The 22,483-nt window shown below is 36.8% G+C and overlaps 1 protein-coding gene and 1 pseudogene across 4 annotated transcripts in view; one reads left to right on the forward strand and one right to left on the reverse strand.

Annotated features, from left to right (window-relative positions):
• Sugct (succinyl-CoA:glutarate-CoA transferase) overlaps window positions 1-22,483 on the forward strand; it is a 737,591-nt gene that overhangs the window by 350,162 nt on the left and 364,946 nt on the right. For all 4 annotated transcript variants that reach the window (XM_037205923.1, XM_037205925.1, XM_028860083.2 and 1 more), the window contains one exon: window positions 12,209-12,311. In XM_037205923.1, the coding sequence (XP_037061818.1) occupies window positions 12,209-12,311 (103 nt within the window). The remainder of the gene's footprint in view (window positions 1-12,208; window positions 12,312-22,483) is intronic.
• On the reverse strand, window positions 7,764-8,515 carry LOC114685598 (annotated as a pseudogene).

A 22,483-nucleotide genomic window follows, 5' to 3' on the forward strand; every position in this document is an offset into this window, starting at 1 on the left:
CATTTTCTTTTCTTTTGCTCAGGCTATATGGGATCTTCTATGGTTCCAAATAAGTTTAGGATGATGTTGTCTTTGGGTCTCTCATATATAGCTGTTATTATATTGAGTCATGTTTACTTCGGTTTTTCTATCTCTAGGACTTTGATCATGAAAGCATGTTGGATTTTGTCAAGGGTTTTTCTTAATCTATTGAGGTGATCATGTGGTTATTGTCTTTAAGTCCAATTATATGATTTATTATATCGATTGACCTAAATATGTTGAACTATCCTGCATGTCAGGGATAAAGCCAACTTGATTATGGTAGATAGTCTCTTTATATGTATCAGGTATTTTACTGAATATTTTTATGTCTCTATTCATCAAGGATATTGGTCTTTAGTTTTCTTTTTCTGATGTCTTTACTTCATTTCAATGGAGTAGTTTTGAAGTTCTCTCTCTCTCTCTCTCTCTCTCTCTCTCTCTCTCTCTGTGTGTGTGTGTGTGTGTGTGTGTGTGTGTGTGTGTGTGTTAGCTATAGTTTCTTGAAAGTCTGGTAGCATTCTGGTATGAATCCTTCTAGTCATGGCCTGTGTTTGCAAAGCTTTTTATTAGTGTTTTAACCTCCCTATTTTTATTGGTCTATTTTTATGGGGTTTTGGTCTCCCTTTGGTTTACTTTTGATGGTTTGGATGAATCTAGAAACCTGACCATTTCTTTAAGATTTTCAACATAATGGAATGAAGGTTTTTAAACTACTTCACTATAACACTCTGAGTTTCTTTGGTGCTTTTAACATATCTCTCTTCCTTTTTGAATCTCTTAATTTGGTCCATCTCTGTTTTCCTTTTCAGTAAATGGGCTGTGGGTTTGTGGATCTTGTTTATTTTCTCAAAAAACAGGCATATTGGATTATTCAATTCTCAGTATTATCTTCTGTGTTTCTATTTCATTAATTTTTTTGGTCTGATTTTTATTATTTCTTGCCATCTACTAGATTTGGGTTTGTTTTATTCTTGTTTTTCTAAATTCTTGAGTTGCATCATTAAGTCATTTATTTGTGCTCTTTCTGATTTTTTAATGTAGGCACTTAAAGCTATAAATTTCTTTCATAGGAATGCTTTTAATGTGCACGGATGTTCTGCTGTGTTGTGCTTTCATTTTTATTTAGTTCCAGAACTCGTTTGCTTCTGTCTTGATTTCTTTTCTCACCCATTTGTCATTCAATAATAAGTTGTTTAATCTTCATGAGTTTGTGTACTTAGCAGAGATTTGTTTGCTCCTGATTTTAAGTTTTATTGCATTTGTTAAGTTTTGTGTGTGTGTGTGTGTGTGTGTCTGTGTGTGTGTGTGTGTGTGTGTGTGTGTGTGTGTATGTGTGTGTATGTGTTCCACAGTGAGGTCTATTTTAGAGACCCTTCCATGGGCTTTTGAGTAGAGCATACATTCTCTGAGATTTGAGTAGAATATTCTGTAGATACATGTCAGGTCCATTTGATACATGATGTAATTTAATCCCGATGGTTCTTTGTTTATTTTTGTCTAGATAACCTATCTTTTAGAGAAAGTACAGTGCTGAAATAACTTACTATTAATGTGTTTAGTGTTAACTTGTGTCTTTAATTCCAGAAGTTTGTGTTATATGAAATTGAGTATTGCAAAGCTTGGTATATATAGATGTGTGTGTGTGTGTGTGTGTGTGTGTGTGTGTGTGTGTGTGTGTGTTTAAGATGGTAAGGTATTTTGATTATTCATTCTCAATTAAAGTGAAATGTCCTTTTTCTTTTTGATTTGTTTTTGCTTGGAAACTAATACATTTTTTAAAATATTGGGATGACATGTTTGCTCTGAGTTCATACTTTCTTGAAGTACTTTTTCCACATCTTTTTTCTTTAAGGTGTATGTATGTAAAGTTGAGTTTCTTATAGAAAACAAAGGTAGGTTTTGTTTCTTAATCCAGTAAACTAGCTTGTGTCTTTTGTTTGAGTGTTGAAGACATTAATATTTAAAATTATTATTGAAAAGTGCATGTTGATTACAGTTATTTTATTGCTTTTCTTTTTGCTGTTTGTGTTCTCAGTTGTACTTTGTGTTTCAGTATTTTTTTTTTTTTTTTTGGTTTTTTGAGACAGGACTTCTCTGTGTAGTTTTGCGCCTTTCCTGGAGCTCACTTGGTAGCCCAGGCTGGCCTTGAACTCACAGCGATCTGCCTGGCTCTGCCTCCCGAGTGCTGGGATTAAAGGCATGCGCCACCACCGCCCGGCAGTGTTTCAGTAATTTTAACAACACTTGTTTTCTTTCTACAGTCTCATGGCTATGCTTATTCTAACCCTTCAATATGAAGTATCACTTCTGTGGGGCTTATTTGGATATACATGATTTCTTTTAGCTTGTCGTATTATGGACAGTTTTTCTTTCTCTGTCATATATGACAGATAGTTTTTGGAATACATTGTTCTAGGTTGGCATCTGTGTTCTTTGAGAACTATTAGAACATTGATCCAGATTCTACAGGCTTAAAAATCCCCATTGAGAAATCAGTTGTTATTATGATGGGTTTTCCTTTTTATGTTGCTTATGTTTTTTTTCTCTTGTAGCTTTTAATATCCTTTCTTTTTTTTAACTATGTATATTTCTTATTTTAACTATGATAAACCATGGGTGTTTCTTTTCTGGTCTTCTCTATTTGTTGTTCTGTGTGTTGCTTGTATCTGTATGGGTGCCTTTCCTTAGTTTTGGAAAGTTTTCTTCTATGAGCTTCTTGATGATGTAGCCTTTCCATTGACCTAGGATCCTTCTTTTTCATCTGTGCCTATAATTTGAAGATTTGGTCATTTTATGATATTCCCCAGTTCCTGAACATTTCTTTTCTGTTTATTTGTTAAATTTTTATAATCATTGATTTTGTGTGGTCTAAAACCTCAGTCTCATCTTTGAGCCCTAATATTCCTAATATTCTATCTTTTGCTTGATCCATTCTGCTGGTAAGCTTCTCCTGCTCCTGAGTTTTTAAATTGGGTTATTGAGTTTTTCATTTCCATCTTCATTTCAGTTTAAGTTGTCTTCAATGTTCTTTGCACTGAATTTGATTTTATAATCCTAGGTTGTATTTGGCATTTCACTCAGTCTATGCTTTTGTTTTCTTGGGCATCCCTCAGGCATTTATTCTCTTTAAGTTCATCATTTAATTGTATTGATCTGTTTCATTGTGTCTTCGTGAAAGTCCTTGAATTCTTTCATGAAATATCTGTTTTTTCTTTTAATTTTTCTGTGTCCTGGGATTGATACAGGGTACTCTCATTGGAGAACATTTCTATAGAACATTAGACTTTGGGGGAGGTATGCTGTCTTGTCCTTTTATATTGTATGTTTTTTTTTTTTTTTTAAATGTGACCTGGCCATGTAGACTTATTTTGTTGTTGGTGTGTCTCATATGTGTTTCTAGACTGACTTGGGAATAGAACAGCACTCATGATGTATCAGCAAGGCCTAGGTTTGAGGGATCATTTGGGCAGATGTGGTTCCAGGGAATTACAATTGAACCTTACACAGATGTATAATCATAGATAGGTCTGGACACTAGGAGGGTGTATGTGACCTTGGTTCAACAAAGTTACTAGACTACACCACAGCATATGTTGTGTCCTCAAAGCTAGACCTGGGTGTTTGATGTGATAGGGGTAGTCTAGGGTCAGGAGGGCTGATTAGGCTGTGCTGGTTTACAGGGAATAGGATTAGAGTGAGCCTGGGGCCTGGAGAAAAGTGCAGACAGGACTGATCAAATAGAGCTTATGCAATCAATGAGCAACTATCATTAAGTCTGGAGATGGGAGGAAGGTGCAGGTAAACAAGGGTTCAGAGCATTTGCTGCATTGTAGCTAGGCACAGGATGTGGAATTAAAGCAGTCTGGAAGTTGGATGTGGTGTGGACAACTGGATTGAAAGAGGAGGGGAATGAGAACACAGCTTGACCTGCTTGGTTCTGTACCACATGTATTTTCCACAAGGTCCTTAGTAGGAAGCAGAGCTGGGGTACTGTGAGTCTTCAAAAGATGGAGGAAGTATGAGAGAATTGTCTGATGTAGATGATAGTGTTTGCAAGAATAGGGAACCTGGAATAGAGGAAGAAGGAAGAATATAGTTTAGCTTACTTAGTCTAGGCCCATTGTAGTTGCTACAGGGTCCTTGGTAGGAAGCAGGTCGGGGTTTGCCAAAGGAGAGGAGACAGTCTCAGAAGAAGAGTTCTAAGGCCAGTGGTTGCAGGACTAGGGAGACCTGAATGTAGGGGAAGGAAAGAACTGCTTTTCTATGTCATTTTTTGTTGACATTTATTAACTTTTCATATCATCATGTTCATTTATTTTTCTAATATATTATCAAATAATTTCGTACATATTGATAAAATATTTTCTGTCCTATGTTAAAAAAGAATGACATAGGGCTGATGAGATGCCTCAGCACATAAAGCATTTGTCCTGTAAGCCTGACAACCTAAGTTCTGTTCTTGTGGCACAAGCCTGATGGCCTAAGTTTGAGCCCTGCAGCTCACTTAAAGGCAAAAGGAGAGAATGAGCTTGACAAAGGTTTCCTCATTAAAGGTAAAAGGAGAGAATGAGCTTGACAAAGGTTTCCTCAGAGTACCACATATACACCTCCTGCTCAGTAATAATAATAATAATAATAATAATAATAATAATAAATTAATATAAAAGCAAGAGGGCCTTAATTTTATATTTGTCATAGACTCTGTTCTTTGCTTTTTTATTTTAAAACTCTGTTCTTTGCTTTTTTATTTTAAAAAACATTTTCTTTTCCTTTTTTTTTTGGTTTTTTGAGACAGGGTTTCTCTGTGCAGCTTTGCGCCTTTCCTGGAACTCACTTTGGAGACCAGGCTGGCCTCGAACTCACAGAGATCCTCCTGCCTCTGCCTCCCGAGTGCTGGGATTAAAGGCATGCGCTACCACCGCCCGGCTAAAAACATTTTCATACAATATGCTTTGATTACATATTTCCTCTTTCTTGAATACTCCCAGATATAGCCCTCTCCCCTCTTCACCAAACTTTATGTTCTCTCTCTCTCTCTCTCTCTCTCTCTCTCTCTCTCTCTCTAAGTACAACAATAACAACTCCAAAACCAAGGAAAGGAGTGGGGGGTGTAAAGTCAGATTTGTGCTGGCCAACTACTCCTCCATTGAAGAAAATTCTCTTCTTTTCCTTCTCCCAAAAGGGATCAACTGGAAGTAGCTTCTTACCTGTGCCCACCCTCCCTCCCTCATGCTAGAATTTTTGTCAGTCTTAAACTTGTGTAGATCTTACACAGGTATCTGACTCCAAATGACACATTGCTATATCCATAGATCAGTGTATCACTCAACCCTCATCAGAGAAGCTTCCTCTTGCAGTAGATGTTAATTAGTAAAGAGACCCACATTTGGACAGAGAGTGAGAGATTTTAGAAAATTCAGCATTAAACTGATGTCTTTATTAACCCCCTTCCCTCAATGCTGTGGGATCTATGCAGAAGAACCTGAAGCACAAAGAGTCTAAGAGCTTGAGATGGTGCACAATTGTTTCAAGGAGAGAATTTTCCAGGTTCAACAGCACCACCTATGTGCTTATCAATTCAGAGACTTTGCCTTTTGATAAGAAGAACTATGAAAAAAAAAAAAAGGAAAGATTGCCTTTGAGTACTTTAAAAATCCTTTCAGGCAATGGGGGAAAAGGCAACAATTCATTGGCATCACACTGTTGTTAAACATTCTGAAGTCAGCAGGATGTGGGTAGAGGTGCACAGGCCTCATTTAGCTATGAATTCACAGGGTAGAGACATGCAGGCTTCATCCAACTGTGACTCAGCGCAAGGTCAGCACGCACACTCTCATCACTTGTAAGAGCTGAGGCTTTGACCTTCCACTTAGCTCTTGAGATGAGATGAAAAAGAAGCTTTAAGCTCTTTGGCCTCTCCACAGCAGTGTTTGTTGGTACCTCTTAAATTCTCTCTAAGTGTCCTAGTTGTTGGCCTGGTAAAAGCCTGATTTATTGTTTCCTGCTCAGCTTGACTCTCTGCCTCATCCTTCCCTATGGTGGAGCTCCAAGCATAATGAAGACCAAGTGGGATTCCTGAGTCTAGTCATCACTAAATCCCTAGAGGCCTCAGTACCAAGATGTTGTATAGAAAAAGGCATAAACAAATGATAACAAACAACAACAAAAAATAAAGATAAAAACTGTATTTTAAATGTTCCAGAAACTTAAACTTTTGTGATCATAAGATACCTGATAGATAAGGCATAATAGATTGGGCTGCTGTAGAAATCACTAACATTTCAATGTTGATCTGAAACTAGGGGAGAGTTTATTGTTATATTTATTTTTATTGTAAGTGGAATTACTGCCAAATAAATGTCATTTGTTGGTTATTTATCATATCCTGTTGTAAATAATTTATAGCTATTATACTTTTCCTAAAACATTCTTAAGACAGTTGGGATGTAGAGAGGGTAAACAGCTGACCCAGGAACACAGACCTGGGTGATGTTAACATTAAAAGTCAGTCTTGTCTCAGTAAATGTTAGCGATCAGTGATTGTTACTATCTTCTAGACATGTCCGCAATCTGCCCTGAGATGAGCCTTGGCCTAGAATGCCAACTTGAATTTGAACCCTGATAATGCTTCCATGTTTAATCTTCAGAATGCAAGCTAACGAATTAGTTCAGATTTGTTGCTGAAGAGGCAGACATTCTGAAGCTCCGGCGTTGATAATCAAACAGCTAAAAAGAAGGCAGGAATGGCCAGGTGTAGGCAATTAATTCAATACAGAATTTTCCTTTGCAGTCCTGGGAAGATATAATAATTTTATTGCTGATGGCTTAAAGGTGGAGATAGGCTACAGTTTGAATTATCATTAATGTTCACACTATAAATTGAGCTCAGAAAACAAAAACAGAAACAAAACAAAAATCGACTGAGAGCTTTGATTACATCCATATCCATAGAACTAGGAGGAAGCACTCCACTGGCATGGGTAGCTGCCCTGACAGCAGGACCACTCAAACCACATTCTATGTATAATTTTCTCTTAACTCTCACAGTGAAAGAAGTCAAGGAAGCACATTTTTCTCACTCTTAATTATTTTGAAAGATAGCCACATAGGAGAAGAGTTCGTGTCACTAGCTGAGCTCTCAAAACCCTAGCATCCTCAACTGTGAGGACTGTAATACTCATCAGGATGGTATGAGGACTAGCTATAATAGAGACAGCTATTCTTTCTGGTGCCTGGTGCACAAACAGGAATGCAGCACTGAGATGCTGGTCTGCAGCTGTCTCATCAAGTTTCTGAGACTGGCGCTCAGCTGCGTGCCACTCACTGAGCTGTGCTGCTGGGGCCAAGCAGACTGACAGCTAACGCATTGTTTTGGATCTAGGATAGAATTTCTGCTTTACTGTAGAATATTTATGTGTGTTCAAAGGTTACTTTTTCTTCTTTCTTAGTTTCTTTACTCCCTTCTGTTCTATCTTTGCGTCGTTGCTTAGAATACAAAGATCCTGGGTTTGCTCGCTAACCATAGTCTTAGTTCTGAGGATATGACAGCCAATCAGCAATGTGTGCCTTTCTTGGGAAAGCAGTTTGTGGGCCTGGAGAAGGGGATAGTTAAATAGATTTGATTTAATTTCACTGATGTATGGGAGGGAGGAAAATTGAAGATAGTAAGGTCCTGCTTCCTTCCTTCTTTCCTTTCCTTTCTTTCATTCAGCCAAAGGACATACTTTATTAGTGTCTGAGTTCTATTTCTCCTTCTCCTGTACAGTTCTGTTTTCATGTAGTCTCCCAGTCTGATGGGCAGCAATGGGACTCACTTTGTGCACAGCAGGGGCATCTCTTTGTGTAGTGGAGAATTTGCCACTGAGGTGGTTACCACTTCCAAGTGGATGCTCCACAGGATTTATGGCCATAGCCCGTACACGTGGCCCGCAGTTCCTCTTTGCCTTGTACTTGTGGTAGGCCCGGCCAGCCTTTAAGTTGGGTTGTCATTTCTGCCCCCATCAACCACTATACCCAGAAGAGCTCTGCTGGCCAAGGAAATGACCTTCTTGGATGCCAAAGGCAGCTTTACTCCGGTCTCCTTGGTCTCCAGGTTGTGAGAGATGACTATGGCATAGTTTAGGGAGGGTCATGCCAGCTTGCCCTTGTCCCCAGGCTTCTCCTCCAGACAACACATGATAGTAGTACCTACCTTCACGCATGGTGCTCACAGGCAAAACATTGCCAATATTCATCTTGGCCTTCTTGCTGCAGTACACAACTGCCCAGTGTGGATTCTCTCTGTAGTGATGAACAATTCTGTCTGCTTCTTAAATAGGTAGGGATTATGAAAGACCACTTTCAAGAGGGGAGCGCCATGACCAGGGTCATGAATGATGTTCTTTATGATGCTCTTAATATAGCCATGCTACTCAGAGAAGTCCACAGAATGCATGTCTGCAGCGCCCTTAGGGTATTTCACGTGTGCTTGGAACACAGAACAGGCAAGCATGGCTGAAAAAGAGGGGGTTTTACATTTTTTTAAAAATAAAGTTTATTAATGTATGTTCTTTATAAATAGTGATAGATTTTTCTTTAAAGATTTATATAAAGCTATAACTAAAACTATTTTACTGCTTCAGATTCACATGTACTTTTAGATTAAACACAGTATTACCTAAACATATCACCATGTAAGTTCTGATAGTAGGCTCACAACCAAAAATATAAATAGTATAGATTTTATTAAGATATTTTCATTCCTGTGTACTATGTAATTTGATCTATACCCTCTCTTTTCTTCTGTTTTCCCACTACACACATTCCTTTTTCTTAGCTCCCCTTTGCCTGTCATGTTGTGTGTACGTCTATGTGTGTCCATATATGTGTATGTGTACAAAAGCTTCACATATAAGAGAAAAAAGGCAATATTTGTCTTCCTCAATCTAGCTCTTTCTTTCTCTCTCTCTCTCTCTCTCTCTCTCTCTCTCTCTTTCTTTCTTTCTGCTTAGTATGATGGCCACCATTAGTGTCAATTTTCATGCAGATAACATAATTTCATTTTTATGATGGAATGAAACTCACAATCATATTTTTATATGAGATATATATCACATATTCTTTGTCCATTCATGCATTGATAGTCCACTGAATGGCTATAGTAATAATGGAGACAATATGATTTTGTTTGTCTTATTTTACTTTTAATTGTGTGTGTGTGTGCTCGTGTGTGAGCACACATGCTTGCACGCATGTGGGTTTGTGCACATGAGTGCAGGTACCTATGGACGCTGGAAGAGGGTGTGGGATCTCCTGGAGCTGGAGTTATAGGAGGCCTTGAATTGTTCATTGTGAGTCCACTGCCAGAGCAACAAACACTCTTAACCCAGGAGCTATCTTTCCAGCCCTGAGGCAATAGGTTTTAAACCAAATGTCACCACTGTCCAGTGTGTAGCAACAAAGACTAGGGCTGCAATATAGTGGTAATACACAAATAAGAACTCATTTGGAAAGGGTGCTTCCCCAGAACAATTATATATGCTGTAATAAATAAGCAAAGGGAAGAAGTACCAAGTCTAGAAGGGTGCAATTTAGCAAGACAGAATGCTTTATGGAAGAGAAACAGAAATTCTAGTGAAGATGGATACAAGAAAGATTAAGGCTCAAAATGAGGGTGTGATGTTTCCTGCAGAGATATTAAGGTCATGAAAATGAACATGGTAGTCAACTTTGTGCTTCCATGTTAAAATACCTGGAAGTTGTTTTTCCTCCTGATTTATGATTTCAGACATTTTAGTACATGGCTGATTGGTTCTGTCACATTTAGGCCTGCAGTAAGACAGTATACTGTGGTTGGGTTGTGGTGGAGAAAGCTGTTCAGTTCATGGCAGCTAGTAAACAGAAAGAGACAGGACTGGGCTGGGGTATTATTCCTCCCACTAGGCTTAGCCATTTAGTGGTCCCCTGCCCCCAATAAATGCCACAGTCTGATAACCAAGTTTCAACACATGAGCCTTTGGAGACCATTTATTTAAGTAATAACTCTGAGTAAGTGACAACAAGGAATACTTGGAGTAGCAAAATAATGCAAGAAATAGAAGTAACCAAAGAGGTACTAAAGACAATGGTATCCCAGGGCTTACAGGTAGGGTAGTTAAAATCATCAATACTTTGTGAGAACTCTGAAAAGAAGAGTTGATTGGTAGATGGTGGCTTTAGACAATTGGAGGTAGTAAGAAAGGGCCTTACTGACTAAATCAGGTTTTATCACTACTTCCAAGTAATGATAAACTGAAAAAAATATTTTATCTGTAACATAAATGGTGCTGTCTGGTTCAGAATACTAATTCCTGGCATCAAGTGGATTTGACACAATTCAATAATTAAATATTTGAGATATGTTAATTTCCAATTAAGTCTGCAGTATTTATGAGGCTGCACACAACTCCCTAGCAGAACTGATATCTGAGGCTTGCTAGTGGGCCTTTTCACTTTCCTTCTGTCTTATTTTCAGGATTCTTTTGCTCTGAGTGTTTTAGACCAGCATTTTTCTTTTTTATTTATTTATTTTTTTAGAGTTTTTGTGATTAATGACAACATGTGCTCTCAACCCTCTGATTTATAGATAAAGGAAAGGTTTCTACATCACACTTAGATCAAGAGACAGCTTTTTGGGAGAAGATGATGGTCTGGTCTCCTGGGACAGGTGCAATGCAGCATGTTCCATCGCCTTTAGGGACCCAGTCCCACTCACACTCACACAATGGCCACAGCTTTGACCTTAGATATTGCCTATGTCCCAGTTGTCTTTCTAAAGTGCATAGGTTGCCTTCCATAACATGAAGTGGAATCCCCTTTTGCCCACAACATGAAGTAAACCCCTCTTTTGTCCACTAATGAAAAGCTTGTATAAATATTAAATTCACGTGTTCCCCCAAGTTCCTCTAGCTAGCCTGACTCCTTAAAAAATTGACACACATTTTCTATGTAGATTGTTTGGACCATCTGCATGTTCCACTGTTGATAAACTACTTGTCTTGAAAATTTATCAGACCAACTATTATAACACACCTCTTAGGAAAATGTAAATAATTGACAATCTATAGAAAAGGTTCCAGATTCAAGGTGTCTTTTTGATTCTTTCAACATGTACCATTCTGATGATGTATATTTATCTGTCTGTCTGTCTACCTGTCTATCTATCTATCTATCTATCTATCTATCTATCTATCTATCTATCTATCTATCTATCTATCTATCTGAAAGTCTTGGCCAGAAGATGACAGTAGCAGTTATTGAAAAGAAAATATGAAGAACCAACCAGAAGCAAGATATTTAGACTTAATTTCATGAAAAATATTGAGTTTCAGTACTTCAAAGTGAATTATATTATTTCAGACTACATACAGATAGTTAAAAAATTATGGGGCTGAAATTAAAATGTATATCTTATGTAGCTCAGGCTGGTCTCAGACTTGTTATGTAGCCTAGCATAACCTTGATCTGATCTTCCTGTTCTCACTTCCTAAGTGCTGGTACCTACAGGTGTGTGGAACTATACCCACTTAGGAAAAAATCTCTATCCATTTTAATTCAAGAGAAAAGGATAGCCATTATGCTTAATAATAAGAAATAATGCTTTGTATGTAGAAGCTGATTACTGAATACATATGTAGATGTCTTTACATGACTGCTTTGCCAATTTTTACATCACAGTGCATATTAGCAAGTAGTTAAAGCCAGTGACTGTAGCTATCAATGCTTTTCTGCCTCAGCAGCAGCTTACTTTTAAAGCATTAGTTTATTTCTAGTGCTCTAACCTGGTGTACTGTACCTGAAACCTAAACAATATTTTATGCCATGATTTCATGCTCACATTGCAATAATGATGATTATACCTTCAGATCACTCAAAAGCATTTATAATTCAGTGCATGTCCCCCAAATGTTTCCTTTCCTGGTATGCTCTGTCAGAGAATACGTAGGCTAGCATTGGGAGGAAGCATTTCAGCTGCCTGGGCGTCTGCTCTGACAGCAGGACCACTCAAGTCACCTTCTATAGATAATTTTCCCTAAACTCTCAGAGTAAAGAAAGCCAAAGAAGCATATTTTTTGTCACTATTAGTTACTTTGAAAGATGGCCACCTAAGAGAAGAGCTCATATCACCTTCTTTAGATTGTAAAATATACTATTTGTCTGCACATAGGTTTGCAGAAGAAGTAACTGCCAAGTGGCTTTGTCTCTTTGAAGGAAGTGGGATCCCATACGGCCCAATCAACAGTATGAAGGATGTGTTCTCCGAAGCTCAGGTTTGTACTTTTGAATTTTCTGGTTGCTTTAAAAAAATCCTTATTGACTTATATAAAGAAACAATAACCACTAATCTTAAGCCTAAATCACATGATACAATATTTTACTATTCAATTAAAATTGCTTGTGGATCTAAAAAAAATAAATCACAATTTAGAACGAGCTAAATGTCTACACTCATACTTAAGTCTGCTAGATCCAGCATACTTAAGCTACCTAATGTTTCCAAAGTCCAGGGTATTTATTTTTCCTGAAAAAAACAGAAATATAGAGAGGGGTCTGAAAAATCCCCATGTGAAAAGCAAGTCATACTTAGTTCTGTAGAGTTCAGGCTTTTTGTGTGTTTGGTAATTGTGTGATTTACAAGGCATAAGATAATGTGGATAGGATGTGTGCTGAGCAGGAGAAGGGGCACCTGAAAATTTCTTCTATAATAGTCTTCAAATTTAGATGCTGTCATACTATTTTTATTTTATTACTTTAGTTATTATAACAAATAGAAGCAACTTGTTACATCTCAGATTCATGTAATAACCTCAGACTATAAGGGAACTTTATATTTATTCTGTGAAGATTTTACTAAGACTCAGGTACCTTGACAGTTTCTAACATTTACAAAATTATGGAATATTTTTTCTTGAGTTCTTTATCCATATAGAGTAGAAATTTTTAATTTTAAATGAATTATTTGAAATAGCACACACTTTTCAAAAGGAGAAAAACTTTGTTGGAAAATGCATCTCTATTTTACATAACATGCCTTCATTTTATAACTGTTCACTTAAAAGAAATGTGAGTACATGTAGTTTAGTTGTTATAATAATTACTGTAGAAAAGTAAATAAATTCAGAAATTCTTTTGTATTTTATTTTCCAAGACTGTGAGGTATTATTTGCACAATAAAATTATGAGGAGTATGGGTTTGAGATTAGGTGGCCCATTTGGTGTGTGTTGTGTGAGTAATCAGGAAGGGATCCCAAGTATCAGGGATTTATGCCTGCTGACTCCTGGGAAGAGGTAGTCATGTGCTCATCTGCCTGTGGACCAGAGAGCTTGTTTGCTCACTTTATGTCTTCAACTATCGCTTTAAGTGTGAGATGGGTGGAACTTGCAGTTTTTCTCAATTGTGGGTACATTTCACCAGAGATATCTCTTAAAAGTTTATTCATCAGCATTTTTGTTATTCCATGTGTGTTTTATAAGGAATAAAGATGCCAAAGCAGAAGTAAATTTCTGTAATATTAATATTGCAAGATTATTAAATTTTACTTTTTAAAATTTTTATTTTACTCACTATCATACAGTTGCTCAAGTGATGGTCTGATCTTGATTGAGAGAGAATGTAGGCTCATCTACATTTTCATGACTAACTGTCCCTCTTAGTCCATTTTAATTACAGTGAAATTTAGTTAATTTAATAGTTTTCATTGCAAATCAATTGTTTTGGACTGCAAAGATTTTTTTTTGTTTTTAGTCTATGGCAGACATTTTTAGTCATTAGGCTATCAATTGCAGAAGAATGATATTATTTGTCAGATTCCATCTTCTCATATCACCTTCAAAGACTTCACAAAATGCCCTCTTACCTACCAAAAAGTAAGTTCTAATTATCATAATCCTATTATCAGAAATATTTAGTTATACTCTGATTGCTGTTGATAATTTAACCCTAGAAGAAAAAAAATGTCATCTTCTTCATTCATGATTAGATCTTTCTTAGGAATTTAAGTATTGAAATATACATGTACAGCTTCTCTGGACTTTGTAAACACTGTGGAATAATGTACTCTTAACATTTTAGAAATAATCAAAGATGACTATGAAATTTTCAAGAGGTTTTATTTGTTCCATCAAAGAAATGGATTGCCTCCTTCTTCTTGTGCTTGAAGTGTTTATCCACCTAAAAATTTGAATTTTGAAAGAATTGTATAATGTGGAAAAAATCATAGTTAAAAAGGTATAAATTACTTCAGAAAAACACATTAATGTGACATGTAAAATTGTTCATTGAGCCAATTTGTTGGCTTATTCCTGTAGTCCTATCACTCAGGAAGTTGAGGCAGACAGAATGGCATGAGCTCAAGGCCTCCCTGGACTATGGCAAGTTCCAGGCTGACTGGGCTAAGAGTAAGACCCTATATCAAAAACAAAACAAATCAAAATATAAATGGCCATTTATAAGAATATTTCATTATTCAGTTTCTGTATTATATTTACTAGTTACCAAGTGGTAGGAATTTATTACAAATTTAGTATTCTATGTGTTTCTGAAAAATAAATTCAAAATTGACTGAACTAGCAGGTATGCAATAATATTTGTAGATTGATGGATCATCAAATGAAAATTTAGTTAATTGTAGAGAGTATAGGTTTCCTAAAATTTCAAGTGTTTCCTTTGTGCCTCAGAAAAGGGGCTGACCAGTTTTATCTTTAGGGTTAGTTGAACTGTTTTTGGTGACCTGAGGAAAATGAGTGCAAACTAGTTTTGGGATTGGTTACTATTTTTATGAACATTCTAAACTATATTTTCTTTAAATGTCAAATGTTAAAATAAAATTTTATCTCTCCGTTGACAGCATCAGATGGAATGTTAGCAGAGAGTAGGGGTACAGGGAAGACTGCATGCTAACAATGTAATTGCAGCTTTCATTATAATGGTGCCTGTGGTGGTTTGAATGAGGATGTCCTTCATAGGCTCTTATGTTTGAAAGCTTAGTCTCCAGTTGCTGGAATTGTTTGGGAAGGATTGGGAGTGTGGCCTTATTGGACCAGGTGTATCATTGGGAGTGGGCTTTGAGGTTTTGAAAGACTCACATATTCTTAGCTAGGTATCTCTGCCTCATGCTTACAGATCAAGATGTGAACTCTTAGCTACTGCTCCAGAGCCATCCCTACCTGCCTGCTGTCATGTTTCTGACCTTTAACCTGTAAGACCCAGCACCTGAAAGTATTTTAGATGGTGCCCTTTAGGTTTTATTCTTGTTTCAGGTACCCTTGAGTTACCTATGCCTATGGACAGAGTCACATTAAATCCAGCCATGAAGATCATTCACTAAAATCATACTCTGCTACCTTCTTATAAAAATGTATCCACAAACTCTTTGCCAAAAGTGTGAAGCCCTCTCTCATTTCTGATTGACATTCTTCTATAGTTTTCAACTTTCCATAGAAAGTATCTTTTTGACATATGATTTCTGTTTGAAGTGTCCTCCTGTTCTCTTCCTCTGATGAATTATGGAGTTTCTTGGCCCTGGGTACAAGGAACTGGCCACTTACTTTCCGAAGTGGAGATGGGTCGCGGTTCTGTGGCCCCATGCCCCATCTGTGCTGTGCCAGCACAGCTGCTTGCTCAATTAGAAATTACTTTGGGTGAAGTACAAGGCCTGGAACAAGGCACAGGAAGGAAGTCCCTGATGAGGTGAAAAGCAGTATATCCAACTATGGATGTGGGAAAGGGAGACAGGAAACTCAAAGAGTAGAAGAGAATTTGGGTGTGTCACTTACCAAGTTACATTCTACCTGTAGTTGGAAATTCTTTGTAGAAAATGAAAATTTACTTGATGGTAAAAACTATTTCCAACCCAACAATTTCTTCACATTCCTGTTTTCCAAGAAAACTTGAATTTTTATCTCAACTGAAAATCAACAGATGATATACTTTGTCTTGGCTAAATGGAAGATTGTCTACCTCTTATTCCTTTGATGAAATGATCTGATCTTTGAATGGCTCAAGTGATCCTGTGAGTATCCACTGGTAATCACAAATACTACAGGGCTTTTGTCTGAATGTACCAATATTCCTGAGATGTTTTGATTGAAAATTCTTGAAGTGATAGCTTTATTGTATTCCTCCCCCAATGACAAATTATCTGAGGGATGCTCTAGGCATTGTACAGTGTAATATTGATTATCTACATGTAGATTTTAATAGCTAGCCTGTTTCCCAAGTGCATTCTTAAAAGATCTCTCTCTCTCTCTCTCTCTCTCTCTCTCTCTCTCTCTCTCTCTCTAATCAAGCCAAGATTGTGCAGTACATTAAAGGAATTCTTAAAACATTTCAACAGCTTACTAGATGACCTCAGCATGGTCCTATGAACATGCCCTTGGGAACATGTGCATAATTTTCTTTGTGGTTTGCGGGTTTCCAATTCAAACAAACTTAAAAGAAAATGCAGCTTTTAATAGAAACTATTCAAATTCTTGCAAAACTAGGTATGGATTCTACTACAGAGAGGGTTTTTTAAAGCACTGTTATCTACACTGAGCATCAAGGAGTACTCTAGTCTGCCTCACGATTGTCCTGCAAACTGTTTCTGCTCATTCTTGAGTATCATCATCTTATATTGAACTGTTTAGTTAAAAACTATGAATGATTACAGCACCCATGTTTTTCTTTGTCCTTGATGTTATGACCTGAGGGTGGGGAAGAAGGGCAAAGAGTGTCACAAATGGGTGTTATTTACCATAGTTTTCCATTTGTACCACACAAGTTGAATATGTCAGGTGTAAGACATCACCAGGAAGCATCACTTCTGAGAAATATTGTGAGGGAAACACCAGGATTATTGAAATATCACAGCTGGCTCTGATATTAACTGGTGCCAAACACCTGCAGCTCTACCAGGAACCAAAACAAAGCCCCACCCTGTGGCAGCAGGCCACCTCTTAACAGCCGTCTCTAACTTCGCATCTCATCAAACTTAATTTTAACATTTCCTACAGGAATCTTATTCTTCTTGTCCCAGAAGGCCATTACAACTCCTTTCGTAAATATTTCATATGGGATAAATGTATCATAGAAACAAAGTGAAGTATTGAAATATTTGATGGCTGAAAACTGTTGTTTTCATCTCATCAATTGTGAAAGTCTATGATGCTAGTGGTTTTATTAATCTCAAAGCTAGCTCATATTCTCTAAGTGATTTTATTTTAGCATATTTTGGCAAAATTTCTGGGCATCTGGTGAAAAAAGGCCTTCAATATTCATATAGTACGCACCAGAGGAACTGCATGGCTACCTTTCACACACACACACACACACACACACACACACACTACGGATAATAAATATCTTTGACTAATTTTATTCTTTAGTGGAGTTGCTTGGGCTTCAGGGAGTTATACAAGGCTTATATCATTGTCTAATACTGTAGAGAAACACCTGAACTCTGTCTATAAAACGTAATTTCTGTAACAAGAAACCTGTTGATGAAGGTCTGAGTAAAATAGTTTGTCTGGAAATAGTTCTGTGGTAGTTTGAATGTAATTGGCCCCCATATTATCGTACGGTGTGGTACTATTAGAATGTGTGGCCTTGTTGGAGTGGGTATGGCTTATTGGAGGAAGTGTGTCACTAGGGGTGGGCTTTGAGGTTTCCTCTGCTCAGAATACCACCCAATATCTCAGTCAACATACTGTTGCCTGGAAGATGTAGTACTCTCAACTATCTCTCTGGTACCTGCACATGCCATGCTCCACACCATGATGATATTTGACTGAACCTCTGAAACTTGTAAATCTGCCCCTCAGTTAAATGTTTTCTTATAAGAGTTGCCATGGTCATGATGTCTCTTCACAGCAATAAAATCTCAAAACTAAGACAAGTTTCTAACAGACAAATGTGATATGAAAAATAAAATTTACGTATATTACTCATTTTATGATTTACAAGTATTTTTTTAATTTGATATATGGGATCTCAGCATAATATGTCCAATTTTTGAAGAAATGATGCATTTTAAATTTAGGTGAAAAACAAAAATTTGAATTTGTTTTATTTTAAAATATTGAGTATAAGACAGTAACATCCAATTGTGTTTTTTGAGTAGAAGAATCCCAGTATAATTTTTGTGTGTGTGTGTTACAATTTAAGAAGAAACTTAGTAAAATGTTAGGATAACACTATTGTGCATTTTAAATATACATATCTAGGAAGCTTAAGTACATTCTGAGGAGACATTAACTTGTTTGAACCATCATACTGATTTGCACCTAGATAGCCCACTGGAATGCCTTGAACAGTATCTGACTGATCCTTTAAGAAAATGTAAAAGGCATGCTTTAGGCCCAAAGGAAACCACAGCAATTCATCCAATCATTCATACTCCTAATTCTACGAAGAGGAATGGGTAGCCTGCTGTGTATTTGGTCTCCTATTAGGTATCTGGTAAAGAGAGGGGATGATGGAGGACAACAAATAGAGGACACACCGTCAAGCAGGAGGTTGCAGACTGAATTAGGTAGAAACTGTTCTATGCCATAGAAGTATTATAAGCTGAGTATTTGAATAGCCAGAGATGATGCACATAAGCCACTGCGAGATTTCCAATATAGTAATTTAACAGAAGTTTAAAATATGTAACAAAGAGCTGCACAATGTCTTCATCATGAAGCTTGCCAAGGAATCTTCATTCCTTTAAATGTTTCTTGTAATTAGTCAATCACATTGTTATTGTTTTTTTTCCTCTGTAATTAGGAAGATGACAATGTAAGGTTCCAGCTTTTACTATTTAGTGATTTTTGACATATCTGGTATCTGAGGACATGGCAATTTTCTTGGTGTCTCATAAAGTGACTTCCTGTGTCTGTCTTTGACACTGTGTCTCTTCCTGATGAGCCTACACAGCATGCAGCTAATGTCTAAGTTCCAAATATAAAACCTACATTTTCTGAGCATTCTCACACTATTTCCAAGCCGACTTTCATAGCATTATCATTGACTTTTACCAAATCTTGACCTTTCCATCCAGAGACACAATCTCTTTTTTGGTGTGTACAGGCTGAATGTCAGGAAAGGTTAATTAGTGTTTTCTGGGGACGATTTGAGACCGTGAATGAATTCTAATAAGGCATGCTAATTAATAAATATACATAATACTGAAAGATTATTGATGAGATATTTAAATATTTCTATGGTCTTTGGAAACTGATATGTGTTTTATCCTTGTAGTGATGTTGTCATGACATTCTCATTTTAAGTTTCTGGGTGCCACAAGTGGCTGCAATGTGGGTGGCACCCACCTAGACAATCACAAAAATATCTAGGAATTATTTTCAGCTTTGCATATTTTGTAATTATTTTAGTTTTCATTAATATCTTCCAACTCAATCAATTTAAGTCTGAAGCATCTGCTTTTGTGAAAGCTCTATTTAATAACAATTTATCTGATTGCCCATTTCTTTTTTAGTTTTTTTTTTTGTGTGTGAAATTGAAATCTTTCATAGTTCAAAAAGAAAAGCTGTTGTTTAAATGATTTCAACATGAAAATATAATAAATGATCACCTCTCTCTTCTAATGCATCATTAGATTTAGGGACTTTGTTCCTGCTGGCTGCTTTTGAGGGAACCAAAAAGTAAGACGGAAAGCTCATAGAAAACTAACTATATTACTTGGTTGAAAGTCAGAAGGGAGTTTGAAAAGAATGTAAAGACATAGTCATTCATAGCTGAGGAGACAATATTATTTAGACATCAATTATTCCTGGATTAATTATAGCTCAACCATAATTGCAATAAAAGACCCAGTAGGATGTCTTTCAACTTGCACATACAATTATTTTTCTGGGCTATTTGGAAAAATATTTGGGCAGGAATAGCAAATATTTGGATGGTGAGATAGCTCATCAGGTAAAGGCACTTACTGTCAAATCTGATGACAAAATTAAATTGCTGGGATCCATAAGATGAACAGAAAGAACTGACTCCCTCAAGTTGTTCTCTGATGTCTTCACATATGCCATGGTTTGTACATGTACATATAAACACACATATTAAGATGCATAATAAATATTATATAGATCTAAAAGACATATGTAAAATGTGTATACCACTAGAGGGAAGCATGTATTGGTAGTATACTGTGCTGGATAGTTTTATGTCAACTTCACACAAGCTAAAATCATCAAAGAGGAGGGAACCTTAATTTTGAAAATGCCTCCATAAGACCTGGTTGTAGGCAAGGCAGTAGGACATTTTCTTAATTAGTGATTATATGGAAGGGCTAACCCATTGTGGGTGGTGCTATCCCTGGGCTAGTGGTCCTGGGTTCTATAAGAAAGCAGGTTGAGCAAGCCATGATGAGCAAGCCAGTAAGTAGCACCCCTCTGTGGTCTGCATTAGGTCCTGCCTCCAGGCTCCTGCCTTGTTTGAGTTCCTGTCCTGACATACTTCAAGTGATGGACTGTGATGTGGAAGTGTAAAACAAATAAACTCTCTCTTCCCCATCTTGCTTTTGTGATGGTGTTTCATCATAACAATAGTAACCCTAACAAAGACACATACATATAGTCAGGCCACAATAATTAAAAGAATATGGCCCTAGTAGACAACAGAAGAATAAATGAATGTGACATGAAAGGAAACTAAAAAAATATTTCACAGATTTTTAGGAGATAAAAAGAGAATGTCAAGTATACAACTATTGATTTTACTCAAAGGAAATAAACAGTACTTTTATTAGTCACAATTTATGCCTATTAAGTAATAAATGGCCTAGGATTTTTTTTAATTGAAACTATTCTTAATTCATTTTTACTATCTCTTTTTTTTAAAAAAAATTAAAACATGATCACATAATTGCCTCCTTTCCTTTCCTCTCTGTAGCCTTTCCTATGTATCCCCCTTGCTGTCTCTCAAATTTATAGCCTTTTAAAATATTTTAATAAGATATGATACATAAACATATATTATTAAGTATATAAATAAAAATGTTCAGTCTATATGTTACTTGTATGAATATGATTTTAGGGATGACCATTTGCTATTGGATAATCAATAGCAACTCTTTTCCCTAGGGAAGACTATTTTTTCCAACTCTAACCATTCCTTAGTTGCATGAAGTTTTTTGTCTAGATTTGAGCTTTGTGAATTTCCCCTTCTCACACCATCCCATGTTAGCATGTCCAGTGTTGTCATCTTTGTTCAGGTCTTCTTTAGGTAACCTCATGGCTGGTTTTGAGTATCTCTTGGAATTTGAGTTTCTCTTGGAGTATCTCTGGCCAGTAACTCAAAAGGGAGCTTCTCATCCCTTATTGAGGTTTTTGTTAGTTAGATCTATGACTCTTCGGAGAAGCTTCATGAGTACACGTGGGAAGGTTTCGTTTGAACTATTTATGTGTATGGTAGACTGTAGATGTAATGGTCTTATTAAATAAGATACACAGAGCCAAATGCAGAGCCCGAGGTCAGAGCAGTAGCTAAGAGCTGAGAGTAAAACTGCCCTCTTCCCCCTTGCTGCCACTGTTGTCCTTCCCCTTCGAAAAAGAGACCTACTTCCTGTGTGTCTGTCTTTTTATTGACTTTCTGTTCTGCCTTCTCATCGGTTGTAAACCCAACCACATGACCTCCTTCATCACTGCCCATCTATACAGACCTCCAGGTCTCTATGGTTGGTATTGAGATTAAAGGCATGTGTCTCCAAGCTGGCTAGGTTCTTGAACACACAGGCTCTGCTTGCCATGTGATTGGATTAAGGGTGTGCGCCAACAGGGCCCAGCTTCTGCTAAGGCTTGCTATTAGCTCTGACCCCCAGGCAACTTTATTTATTAACATACAAATAAAATCACATTTCAGCACAAATAAAATATCACCATAGTAGACACATACTCTTATATGTATTATACGTAATTTTAGGCAAACAAATAATTTGATTTTTTATGGCCCTTTCAGACACACTTTCCATTACTTTATATTCCTCTCCTCCTCTCCTTTTGTATTAATTTCCCTCTTTCCTCTCTAAATAAAGTTTCTTCCCCAAATATTCCAGTTCCCCTCAAAACCCTTTACTATGTTAATAGACACTCTAGTGCTCTTCTAACTGCCATAGTCCCTTTTACTTTCTTGAGGGTATTTACTCCAGGATATAGGCTCTCATTTGAGGATTTGGAAGTAGGAGCTAGAGATGAGAGAGAACATGTAATTTTGTCTTTCTTGATCTAAGTTACCTCACTCAGTAGGATCCTTTCTAGTTTTATCAGTTTACTTGTATATTTCATGATTTTGGTTTTCTTTACAGCTGAATCTTATTTCATGTTGTAAAGGTACCTCATTATCCATTCATCAGTTGAAAGACAGTATTAATGGAAAACATATTTTGAGGAAAGGAAAGGCTAAGCAAAACAATAAAACATGCCCCAAATTAATGACAAATTTGATAAATAGAAGTAAAAGAAG

This window comes from Peromyscus leucopus, chromosome 5, assembly GCF_004664715.2.
Source record: "Peromyscus leucopus breed LL Stock chromosome 5, UCI_PerLeu_2.1, whole genome shotgun sequence".
NCBI classification, from domain to species: domain Eukaryota; kingdom Metazoa; phylum Chordata; class Mammalia; order Rodentia; family Cricetidae; genus Peromyscus; species Peromyscus leucopus.